Source organism: Neovison vison, chromosome X (genome assembly GCF_020171115.1).
Source record: "Neovison vison isolate M4711 chromosome X, ASM_NN_V1, whole genome shotgun sequence".
NCBI classification, from domain to species: domain Eukaryota; kingdom Metazoa; phylum Chordata; class Mammalia; order Carnivora; family Mustelidae; genus Neogale; species Neogale vison.
Genome location: NC_058105.1, coordinates 45,015,130 through 45,028,159, shown reverse-complemented (window position 1 = coordinate 45,028,159; position 13,030 = coordinate 45,015,130). Strand labels below are relative to the sequence as shown.

Genomic DNA, 13,030 nt, shown 5'->3' with positions numbered 1-13,030 from the left:
ATGAGTGACAGGGCCTGGTGTGGTGGGGAGGTGGGAGGTTGGTATGTCGTTGCACTTCTGCAGCACAGCTGGTGGGAGGGGAAAGTGGGGGCCAGAGTTGGAGGATGACATAATCCTCACGTGACCAGGAGCTGCTGCGAAGTCCTTATATTCCCGGGCTTCTTTCTCCTCTGGGTACCAGCTCCTTACTGTCCTGTAGGCGTTCCTGCTTGTGGCCAAGAGAAAGAGGACTTAAATTCATTAAATCTCAGAAGGTTGGTTTGAGGAAACTGTTGGGACGCCTGGGGTGGTAGTGGCTGAATCTAGCGACAGGAATAGGTCCAGGCTTACTTTGCCCAAATCCCTGCAAACTCGTTGGGAGATGATTTTTATTTATTTATTTATTTATTTATTTATTTATTTGAAAGGACGGTGGGGAGTAGGTGGAAGTCTCCTGAGAGACACCTACAGATAGAGTGATAGTTTAGAAATAATCGGCTTCTCTCGGATTGGCACGCTTTCCGTTTATCCTCCTCTTCCTCCAATTCCGTTGAGGAAATGAGGTGTGGGCTGTTGTGTGGGGAACGGCTAGAATCCTGGGGTGGAGGCAGAAATTTAGACGTAATTTGAAAATTCCTCTCATTCAGTGGCTGCCTGTGGGTCCTGCGGTGGGGGGGTGGGGGTGGCGAGGGGACAGCAGCCCTCGCAATGGCTAGGCCAAAAGGGTGAGGGGTTGGGGGTGGAGGCAGGGATCCAGGAAGAAGGGATAAGGATAGGAGGAGGAACCAGGAGGTAGGAAATTTTGGACAACGACGGTTGTGAGGATCTTGGGCTCATGATAATGAGTGTCTTGTCTCTCGGACTGGTGTATCCACAGAGAGAGCTCCTTTCTCCCCGCTCCCTTCCTTTCTGTCTGCAGGTCCAAGGGTCTGTGTTCACAGACATCTCGAGGCAAGAAAAAGAGAAACTATCCCGAATCCTCACAGGTCAGTGCGAGGGAGGCACTCAGCCCGGGTCTCTGAGGGTGGAAGTTGGGAAGGGCTAGAGCTGGGTAAAATTTGCCGCCTCACAGCTTAACTACTGGTCTGCTCCCTTTCTCCCAGGCCGGTCAGAGAGGCCATTAGCCTTGTCTGCTGGGGAAATGGTGGGTTGCAGAGGGAGGAGAAAGGAGGCGGAGTTGGAGTGCGGGAGGAAGGGGCGGTATCTCAAACTTCAGAGGGCTGGACCTGTGTGGCAGCGGGTGGGAGATTAGGTATCTTGCTTCAAAGAGAAACTGACAAACCTGAATCAAAAGAAACGAAGCGATTATGCTGAGTGAAATAAGTCAAGCAGAGAGAGTCAATTATCATATGGTTTCACTTATTTGTGGAGCATAACAAATAGCATGGAGGACAAGGGGCGTTAGAGAGGAGTAGGGAATTTGGGTAAATTAGAAGGGGAGGTGAACCATGAGAGACTATGGACTCTGAAAAACAGTCTGAGGGGTTTGAAGTGGCGGGGGGGTGGGAGGTTGGGGTACCAGGTGGTGGGTATTGTAGAGGGCACGGCTTGCATGGAGCACTGGGTGTGGTGAAAAAATAATGAATACTGTTTTTCTGAAAATAAATAAATTGGAAAAAAAAAAGAAAAAAAAGAAACGAAGCAATTCGCTCTACATTTTCTCCCCGGGCTTAAGCTGGAAACAACATCATGCAAAAACCCTGCAAAGAAAATGAAGGAAAGCCCAAGTACAGCGTGCCAAAGAGAGAGGAAGAACGCCCCTATGGAGAATTTGAACGCCAGCAAACAGAGGGGAATTTTAGGCAAAGGCTGCTTCAGTCCCTCGAGGAATTTAAAGAGGACATAGACTATAGGCACTTTAAAGATGAAGAAATGACGAGGGAGGGAGATGAGATGGAAAGGTGTTTGGAAGAGATAAGGGGTCTGAGAAAGAAATTTAGGGCTCTGCATTCTAACCATAGGCATTCCCTGGACCGTTCCTATCCCATTTAATGCATTTCTCCCCTGAATTCAACTATTTTCTGTTACTAATATTACCACCATTGGCGTCTTTTTGTCTGCATTTTCTTGCTAGATATTGCTACCTTTTTACTCCTATCCTCCAGTGTTCCTTTGATTTGCATATGACTCCTGTTACCAACGTCTCATCTTTTGACCCAATCTCACTCATTTAATGAGGATGTTTTATTCATTTGCATGGGAAGATGCTTATTTATATTGTAAAGTAAAAATAATAAGTTGCAAAACAGTGTGTGTATATGTATATATATATACACATATGTGTACATTTATATATGACAAAATGCAAAAGAAAAAGTATGAATTATTATACACCAAAAGGTTAACAGTGAACCTCTGTGTGATTTGTACTTCATTTCTTTTTTGGCTATCGGCATCTTCTCGTTTTCCACAAAATGAATATATATGTGTGTGTATGTGTGTGTATTGTGTCACAAAAAAACTAAAATAAACAGACACAAAAACCTTGTCAATCACCTTTGAAGGACAGTAAAACACTTAATAAACTTCTGACAACAGAACTATAAAAAAGAAATGTAAACTTCAAATTACCTCTGGATCTTTTAGCCAGAGGAATAAAATGGCAATTATTACAGATATACTTGCTTTAAGACTCAGTCTTTTTCACAGGGAAAACATTTGGTTCACAGGGCTGCTGTGAGGAAGAAATGAGGTGACTCTGAGCTGTGCTTGGTGGACTCTTGTTCCCACCTGTGCATATAGAACCCCAACCTGCTGCAGAGCATCAGTTATTTGAGGGCGGGCCCTGACACGACTCACCTGTGGTCAGGAACAAGTCCATTAGTAGGCAAGGCAGTGGGGGCTTCATGCCAGTATTTCTTGAGCCCTGCCCTCCTCTTCCCCTGGGTTCTGCCCCCTGGGTTCTCCCCTGCTGGGCACCTGCTGCCTCTTTTGCTGGGACCATTGTTCTCTGCTGGCCCTCACTGTTCCTGGTGCACTGGGGTCCCCCCAGGTGCCAAAATTCACTCACTTTCCTGGAGTCCCTAGTGGGCTGAACCCCTCACTCTGTATTCTGAAGCCTCTCTGCTTCATGGGGACCCTTCACACAGGTGAGACTGCTTGGGCCACAATGCCTTGCAGGGTTCCTAGCAAGACAGCCTCTTCTGTTTTCAATCCTAGGACCCCTCCTCTGTGTTAGGGGTCGGACATGATGAAGCCGTTTTTGGAGTTGGACCAAGGTACAAGTTAGAATAAAAAAAAAAACCCTGTAGTTAGAGTTGCCTTAGGTCTAAGGACTAAGGTTTTGTCTTCCTGCTCTTGTGAGATGATCTCTTCCTGAAGGCTCCTTGCAGGCCTGCCCTGCTGGGTCAGAAGACTCTCAGGGGACAGGTATAAATTGCACAAAGCAATGCAGAAAATAGATCTAAGAAAGCTATCCCCATCTTTCTATTACTTTCCTTCCTGAAACATGGAAAAATTTTGTAAGACTAATATATATGTATTATATATATAACATTATGTATAAACATATATATATGTCTATATATGTATATGTCCTTTTTAGTGTACATATGTACAATATGTATTGTACATATATTTAGTGCATATGTGTGTATATATAAATATATATATGTTTAGTCCTACAAAAACATATATACACACACATAGCTATACTTATATATATTACACACATACATATATATATATGTGTGTGTATATATATACATATTGGTATATGTATATATATATTTAAACATTATTTCCCAATTGGACTTCTTGCATTTTGCATCTCAAAGTAAATACCGTATCGTGTATTTCATTATACTTCTTTTGATTAGTGACTTATATATAGTGGATAAGTAATAAATTTTTACTTAAAATCTAGTGTTCTTGGCCCAGTTTTACTTCTGCTTGCATAAAATGGCAATAATCTATTTCACTGCAAACTATAATTTGCATTTTCAAGTAGGACCCAACAGGAAAGGGATTATTTCTAATATTCAGTCTATAAAATTATTATAACATTGCATAACTGATTTCTCAAATAGCTCTTTACATTATAATCATCTGGAGTACTTGCTAAAAATGCAAAATTTGGACACATGTCCCCATACACACTGATACTCTTACTCTGAATCAGAATCTCTGCATTTTGCCCTGGCCCTCCATTTGGGGTCTCCTATGATATCATGGTCTCCATTATTGCTTCATATACTCTCATCATAGACCCTGTTTCAGCTAAGCAGTGCAGAAGTCTCCTTATAATCAAAGAGTCAAATGGTTTGCAATTCATAATTTAGGGCTCCTGAAAGTCAAAATGGTGGTTATCATGGCCTAAAAATTGTGTATCTAACAAGTAAGTCTATGTGAACAATAAACATTATTCAGCCTCAGTAGGAGATGAAAAATCAAATGGAAAATAAAATTTAAAAATTGCCTATCAAATAGACAAATGTTTGCTTACAGTACTCAGTTTTGTTGAGGATGTAGGCATTCTCATACTTGTTGAGAGAGTAAATTGCTACATCCATTTTTTTTTTTGCTTCTATTCACAGTAAGTGCCAAATGCTGTATATATTGCATATACCATGACGCAATAATTCTACAGTTTGGAATGTGTCCTAAGGAAATAATCATAGTAGTGAGCAAATGTTTAGCTATAAACATTTTTTATTTAAGGATTTCACATATTTATAAGGATTTTTTTAAACCTAAGAATCAAGTACATGTGCTATCCAATCAGAAGGAAATGAACATAGATTCCTATTCACCACATATACAAAAATACACCCCGGATGGACTGAAGATGAAAACGAAGAACAAGGAGCCCCTGGCTGGCTCAGCTGGTGGAACATAGGGCTCTGAGCTCAGGGTTGTAAGTTTGAGTACCACAATGGGTGTAGAGATTACTTAGAAACAAAATCTTTTAAAAAGAGAGAAAGAATGTAAATGTGAAGAACAAGAATAAAATATTGCAATGAAAATTAACTAAAAACATGTAAAATCTTGTGATGTCATTATCTTCTTAAGCATGAAAAAAAATCCAGAAATTATAAAGAAAAAAATATAAAATGTCCAAAGACAAGAAACAGCCTGTGAAGAAATATTTTCAATACCATGACAAATAGTGGGAAAATATCTCTATAACCCCAATAGACTTTACAGATGGAAAAAAAAGATAAACAAACCAGTAAAAATTTGTATATACCATATGACCCAGCACTTCCACTGCTTTGTATTACCATAGAGATATATGTACACATATGCATGGGAAAGCATAGATTGATGTTTACTGTGTCATTGTAAGTGCCAATATATTAGAAATAGCCTAGGTCATCAAAAGGGAAAGGTCAAATAAAAAGTTGTCTATCTATGCTAAGAAAACTACACAATAGTTAAAAAGAATGAGATTCTTATATTGAAGCATCAACATAGGAATATTTTTAAGTAAAGACATAAAGCATCTTGGGGTGCCTGCATGGTTCAGTCAGTTAAGAATCTCCCTAAGGCTCAGGTCATGATCTCAAGGTCCTGGAATCAAGCCCCATGTTGGGTTTCTTGCTCAGCAGGGAATCGTCTTCTCCCTCTGTCCCTCCCAGCTCCTGCTCTCTTTCTCTCTCAAATAAATAAATAAATAAATAAAATCTTTAAGAAAAGACATCATGTATCTTTATGTTTCTATTGTCACAAATAATATTGTCATAAATAATTAATTACCTGGTTCATACTGCTTTAACCATACCTCTAATTTCAATCTCCTCCCTATAACACTTCTCAGTTTGATGGATATCCATCTAGAAATTTATGTATTTCTGTTTTTCATTTTAATTACATATTATAATACTACATTGTGATTTTCAGGAACCCTTAATTAGGAATCATGAACCATTATAAAGAGACTTCTGCACAACTCAGCTGAAACAGGATGAATGGTGAGTGTGCATATTAACATAGCTTTATAATTATTGTTTTATGCATTTGTCTTTTAAGTCATATAGGAAAAAGGAGTTATAAATCAAATATGAAAAACTACTTGTTTTTATATTTACCTATGTAGCTACCTTTACTGTTGTCCTTTATTTCTTTATATGACTTTGAGTTACTTGTATTGTTTCTCTTCTTCTCAGCATGGAAGTCCTATAGGACTTTCCAGAGGTCTGCAAATACAAATACAAATGAATCTATTTTCTATAGTATGAATGTACTGTATGTTATCAAAATTGTTCCCCATCACTCAACATGTATTTCTATACTTTGCCCACTAAAAACAATGCTGTCTGCAACTAAAATGTTTGCACATATATTCAAATTACTGGTGATTGTATTTCTACAGAATAGATTCTGAAAAGTAAGATTGCTTGATCAAAAAGTATGTGATCTCTTAGATTTTCCAACTTCCCTTGCACATATGTTGGGGTCCCAACGTAATATCTTATATTACCAAACGTAATATAAGACACTTCTAAAACAATGCTTGGTAATCTTTCCATCTCCTTTCAGTGATCTTGGAAACCATGTGTACCATCTGGAACACATGACTGTGAGATGAATGCAGGCTAGATACCTGAATAATCAATAGAGCAGAGCCATGCAGGAAAACCAATAACTTTCATTAAACTATGATGTGAATGAGTAATAAATTGCTTAAAATTCACTGAGATAGCCTATTTCATCTTAATATACTGTTTTACCCACACCTCCAATTTCAATCCCCTTCCCACAATTAAACACACTAGTTTGATGGATATCCATCTAGAAATTTATATATTTCTGTTTTGCATTTTAACTAAATATTGTAATATTACATCTATTGCCCTGTTGTTTTTATGCAACAATATTCCTGGAGGTGCTTCAGTATAAGAATCTTATTCTTTTTATTTATTGTATAGTTTCATTGATAGAGATAGACCACAGTTTATTTAACATTTCCATTTTTTAAAAGATTTTATTTATTTGACAGACAGAGATCACAAGTAGGCAGAGAGGCAGGCAGAGAGAGAGAGGAAGGGAAGCAGGCTCCCTGCTGAGCAGAGAGCCCGATTCGGGTCTTGATCCCAGAACCCTGAGACCATGACCTGAGCCAAAGGCAGAGGCTTAACACACTGAGCCACCCCGGCGCCCTAACATTTCCATTTTGATGACTTGAGCTATTTCCAATACTTTGGTTCTTACAAGCAATGTCATAATAAACATTTATCTATGCTTTCCTGTGCACCTGTGTGCATATATCTCCATGGTAATATTAAGTAGTGAGAGTGCTGGATCATGTGATATGTACATATTTTTGTTGGTTTGTTTATTTACCACAAAGCATACCATAAACATATCCATCACCTCCAAAGTCCTGATGAATATTGATGCAAAAATCCTCAACAAGGGCTGCCTGGGTGGCTCAGTTGTTAAGCTTCTGGCCTCAGCTTAGGTCATGATCCCAGGGCCCTGGCTCTGGTCTTGATCCTGGCTCTCTGCTCAGCGGGAACCCTGCTTCTCCCTCTCCCACTCCCCCTGCTCGCATTCCCTCTCTCACTATCTCTCTGTCAAATAAATAAATAAAATCTTAAAAGAAAAATCCTCAACAAAATACTAGCCAGCAGAAGGATTTTATATCCTGATGAATTGGGGTTTACCCACAAAATTCAAGGGTTATTCAACATATGAAAATCAATGTCAAAACCTTATATTAATACAGGAAAAGGAAAAACACATTATCATCTCAATTGATAGAGAAAATAAAAAAGCGTTTGACAAACTCCAATACCCTTTCATAATAAAAACACTCAACAAACTAAGAATATAAGCAGATTGTTTCAACATAATAAGGGGCATTTATGAAAAACTCAATGCTAGATCATACTCTATAGTGAACAATTGAAAGCTTTCCATGTGAGATCACAAATAAGACAAGGATGTTTGCTTCCATCAGTTTAGTTCTGAAAGTTCCAGCTAGAGAAATTAAGCAAGAAAAAAAATTGAATCCAGATTGGAACAAAAGAAGCAAAATTATTTTTATTTGCCAATGGCATTATCCTGTATATAGAAAATGCTAAAGAATATGTAAGAAGTCTACTAAGACTAATAAATGAACTTGGCAAATTGCCAGATACAAAATCAGCTCTTCCAAATTGGTTGTATTTCTATACACTAGGAATGAGCAATCAAAAAATGAAATTAAGAAAACAATTCTATGTACAAAAGCACAAAACAGAATATAATACTTAAGAATAAATTTAAGGTATCTCAAGATTTGTACACTGAAAATTACAGAATTGCTGAAAGTAATTAATAAGACCTAAATAAATGCAGAGATGTTCCATGTTCATGGATTGGAAGACTCAATATTTGTTAAGACAACAATAATTCCCAAAGCAATGAAAGGATCGAATGCAATTCCTATCAAAATAAGAAGTCTATTTTTGAGAAATAGAAAAGCTGAGAGTAAAATTAATATGGAATTGCAAGAAATCCCAAATAAATAAAAAATGCTGAAAGTAAGAAGACTCACACTTTCTTATTTTAAAAGCCTACAAATTTATAGTAAAACCATGTACTTCTGGCATAAGAATAGACATGTAGATCAATGGAATCGAACTGAGAGTCTAGAAATAAACCCATATATCTATTGTCAATTGAGTTTGAGCAAGGATGACAAGTCCTTTCAATGGGAGACAGAATAAGCTCTTCAACAAATGGTGATGAGACAACTGAAAATCCACATGCAGAAGAATGAGATCAAACCCCTGCCTCATGTTATTCCAAAAATAAAACTCAAAATGGAAACAAGCCAAATGCCCATCAACTGATGAGCTGATAAACAAAATGTAATGTATTCATATAATGGAATACTATTCCACCCTAAAAAGGAATGAAAGACTGATAACATGCTACAAGGTTCAAGGATGAACCTTGAAAAAAATTATGCTAAGTAAAAGAGACCACACATGAAAGGTCACATTCATATCAGATGTCAAAAATATGTAAATACATAAAGACAAAAAATGAATTAGTTGTTGTCAGGGTTGAAGAGAGAACAGAATGGGTAAATTGGTAAAGGGACTCATTTGTGGGGGTAATAAAAATGTTTTGGAACCAGATAAAAGTGAGCAGTTGCGCAACGAAGTGAATATTCTAAATGCCACTGAGTTATAAACTTAAAATAGTTAATTTTATTTTATGTGAATTTCACCTCAATACAAATATTAAACATGTTTTAATTATTAGAAATATTTCCATATTTTGCTCCTAAAAGGTTATACCAATTAACAGTTGCATCAACAATGCATAGGAGTATCTATTCCATCTCATCATAGCCAGGACCATATTAAAAACCTTTTTAACTTGTAGTCTTTTCAGACTAAACCAGTTCATGAAAACTGCTACTTTCTCTAAACTCTTCTTGTCCTTTTCCTTGTAGTCCATAATCATCCTCAAAATATGTTCATGTCAATGGGTTTTAACTACTTAGCCAAAATGTCATTTCCAGTAGGTCAGTTATGTCCTCTTAAACCTAGCTCAGTGCTAGAAATACAGTGATTTCTATTTGTATTTTTTACATTTAGAACCATGGACTTATACCTATGTTGTAGATATAATTCTAACTTTACAGATGAAAAAGCAGTTTCAAAATTTTATACAATGCCTTTTAACACTGGAGTATGTCAAGCCTGAGATTCTAGCTCCAATTTACCTACTTTTCCATGTGTCCTCCCTATGAATTGATGAGACCTACCTGTCAATATCTATACATTCATGTTATGATGGCCATCCTATGTTGTGAATGTATAGAGGTTTACTTAATGGCACTCCCTGATGAGGATAAGGATGGCAACGAACTCTTGTCCCACGGGTTGAGAAGTCTGGGTCCAGATTGTCTGGTGTCCAAGTGAGCATAATATTAGAGCATTATAAAAAATTATTTAGCTCTTACTGCTGAATTTGAAAGGCTATCTTTATCATATTCTAAAAACCAAGTTTTTCCGAGATCTGTCAACTTCAAATGCTCTTCCTTAGTTATTTTCTCTATTGTCAAGAAGTCACTTTTAAAAATGTATTATTTCGGGCGCCTGGGTGGCTCAGTGGGTTAAGCCTCTGCCTTCGGCTCAGGTCATGATAAGCCTCTGACTTCGGCTCAGGTCATGATCTCAGGGTCCTGAGATTGAGCCCTGCGAGCCCTGCATTGGGATCTCTGCTCAGCAAGGAGCCTGCTTCCTCCTCTCTCTCTCTCTCTCTCGCCTGCCTCTCTGCCTACTTGTGATCTGTCAAATAAATAAATAAAATCTTTAAAAAACAATAAATAAAGATAAAAATGTATTACTTTATCTGGCACTACTAGTTCACCTTTATTATTTATTTTCATAAATTTATTTGCTTCTTATGAGCATTTGTAATTCAGAGGAATTTTTGAACATTTTTAAGTTCCAAAATACACTCTTTGTGATTTAAATTATGAATTTATGCATAATTGACATTTTTTACAGTAATTATCCTACATAAGATCTTGGACTCCTATCTTCTAAATAACCAAAAGATGTACTTCTTGCTTATTCTCTCAGCATTCCATGATAACAAGGCCGCAAGCTGCTAAATGCTCATATGTAAATAACTCAAAGTTCCTTTTTATCCTGGAGAAGGTGGCAGTTTCTTCTTCATTACATCATCCCCCCCAAAAAAATTTTTTTTCTAACAGTACATGTCTCACAGGACCATGGGAGAAAGAAAGAAAATACTGAGTAGCAGTGATTTTTATAAGGTTTTGTATTTTGAAAAAGTTAATCCATTAGATGGTAACAACACATGATAACAGTGAGGCCAGCAGGTAATTTTTCACATTATTCCAGGAGAGAAGTGACTGGGGGCGGGAGGGGTCCTGAACCTGAACCAGGGCAATAACAGACAGTAGAATTGGAAAGCAAAAGTGGACAGAGGTGGAAGATAATTAAAATGTTGGGTTCTCAGGAACTGGTTATTGAGGAGATTGAGGGAAGTAAGGGAACAAAAGTGAAGGATGATATCCATGTTTCTGACTTGAGCATCTAAAAGTATGCTGGCATCATTCATTTAAACAGGAAGCATGGTAGTGGCTTAAATGTGTAGTGGTAGAAGAGTTGGAGAGGAAAACTAGTCTTTATTGTTTACCTTTTTGTTTATTGTTTTTAAATTTTTTTCCTTTTAAAAAATTTTAATTCCAGTATATTTAACATGCAGTGCTGTATTATTTTTTTTCTTTACTTTAAATGTTTATTTTAAAGCTATCACATTCTTTTTTTTTAAAAGATTTTATTTATTTATTTGTCAGAGAGAGCACAAGCAGGCAAAGTGGCAGGCAGAGGCAGAGAGAAGCAGGCTCCCCGCTGAGCAAGGAGCCGGATGTGGGACTCGATCCTGGGACTCAGGGATCATGACCTGAGCCGAAGGCAGCAGCTTAACCGACTGAGTTGCCCAGTCATCCCTAAATTTTTATTTTAATTCCAGTTAGTTAATTTACAGTGTCATATTAGTTTCAGGTGTATAATATAGTAATTCAACAGTTCCATACATCAACTGGTGCTCATCACAACATATTCTGTTAGTTTCAGGTATGCAATACAGTGATTCAACAATTCTATACATTACTCAGTGCTCATCACAATAAGTGTACTCTTAAAGATTTTATTTATTTATTTGTCAGAGAGAGATCACAAGTAGGCAGAGAGGCAGGCAGAGAGAGAGAGAGAGGAGGAAGCAGGCTCCCTGCTGAGCAGAGAGCCCGATGCGGGGCTCGATCCCAGGATCCTGAGATCATGACCCCAGCCGAAGGCAGCGGCTTAACCCACTGAGCCACCCAGGCGCCCCACAATAAGTGTACTCTTAATCCCCTTCACCTCTTTCACCCACCCACCACCCACATCTCCTTTGGTAACCATCAGTTTGTTTTCTGAAGGGCCTCTTTTTTGGTTTGTCTCTTTTTCCCTTGTTTGTTTTGTTTCTTAAATTCTGCATACGAGGGAGGTGATATGGTGTTTGTCTTTCTCTGACTTATTTCACTTAGAATTATACTTTCTAGCTCCATCCATGTTGTTGCAAATGGCAAGATCTCATTTGTTTTTTTAAAAAATAATTTATTTATTTATTTGACAGACAGAGATCACAAGCAGGCAGAAAGGCAGGCAGAGAGAGAGAGAGAGAGAGGCTCCCTGCCGAGCAGAGAGACCTACGTGGGACTCCATCCCAGGACCCTGGGATCATGACCTGAGCCAAAGGCAGAGGCTTAACCCACTGAGCCACCCAGGTGCCCCAAGATCTCATTCATTTTAATGGCTGAGTAATATTCCACTGTGTGTGCATGAGCATGTGTGGAGGGGTGCGCCACATCTTCCTTATCCATTTATCTATTGATGGACACTGCTTCCATAATTTGGCTATTGCAAATAATGCTGCTATAAACATAGGGGCAGATGTATCTTTTCCAACTGGTGTTTCCATTTTCTTTGGGTAAACACCCAGTAGTGGAATTATTGGATCATATGGTAATTTTATTTGTAAAGTTTCAGGAATCTCCATAATGTTTTCCACGGTGGCTCTAACAGTTTGCATTTCCACCAACAGTGCAAGAGGGTTCCCCACATCCTTGCCAACACTTGCTATTTCTTGTGTTGTTGATTTTAGCCATTCAGACAGGTGTGGGGTACTATCTCATTGTGGCTTTGATTTGCATTTCTCTGATAATAACTGATGCTGAGCATCTCTTCGTATGTCTATTATCTGTATGTCTTCTTTAGAGTAATATCTGTTTTTGTCTTCTGCCCATTTTTTTAAAGATTTTATTTATTTTTATTTGACAGATAGAGATCAGAAGTAGGCAGAGAGGCAGGCAGAGAGAGAGGGAGGAGGAAGCAGGCTCTCCGCTGAGCAGAGAGCCCAATGCGGGGCTTGATCCCAGGACCCTGGGATCATGACCTGAGCCGAAGGCAGAGGCTTTAACCCACTGAGCCACCCAGATGCCCCTCTTCTGCCCATTTTTAAATTGGATTTGTTTTTGTGGTGTTGAGTTGTATCAATTCTCTATATATTTTCGATACTAAGCCTTTATCAGATA

At 38.2% G+C, this 13,030-nt stretch overlaps 2 protein-coding genes across 3 annotated transcripts in view; both read left to right on the top strand.

The window, feature by feature from the left end:
• The first annotated feature begins 898 nt into the window (after positions 1 to 898).
• The window catches only part of TCEAL9 (transcription elongation factor A like 9), a 51,574-nt gene continuing 39,442 nt past the window's right edge, over positions 899 to 13,030 (top strand). For both annotated transcript variants that reach the window (XM_044235584.1, XM_044235581.1), the window contains exon 1: positions 899 to 965. The gene's annotated coding sequence lies outside the window, so the exon portion shown is untranslated. The remainder of the gene's footprint in view (positions 966 to 13,030) is intronic.
• TCEAL7 (transcription elongation factor A like 7) lies at positions 914 to 2,597 on the top strand. Its single transcript, XM_044235585.1, has 2 exons — positions 914 to 965; positions 1,655 to 2,597. Exon 2 carries the CDS (start codon positions 1,669 to 1,671, stop codon positions 1,969 to 1,971), a length of 303 nt encoding a protein of 100 aa, XP_044091520.1. The 5' UTR covers positions 914 to 965; positions 1,655 to 1,668; the 3' UTR covers positions 1,972 to 2,597.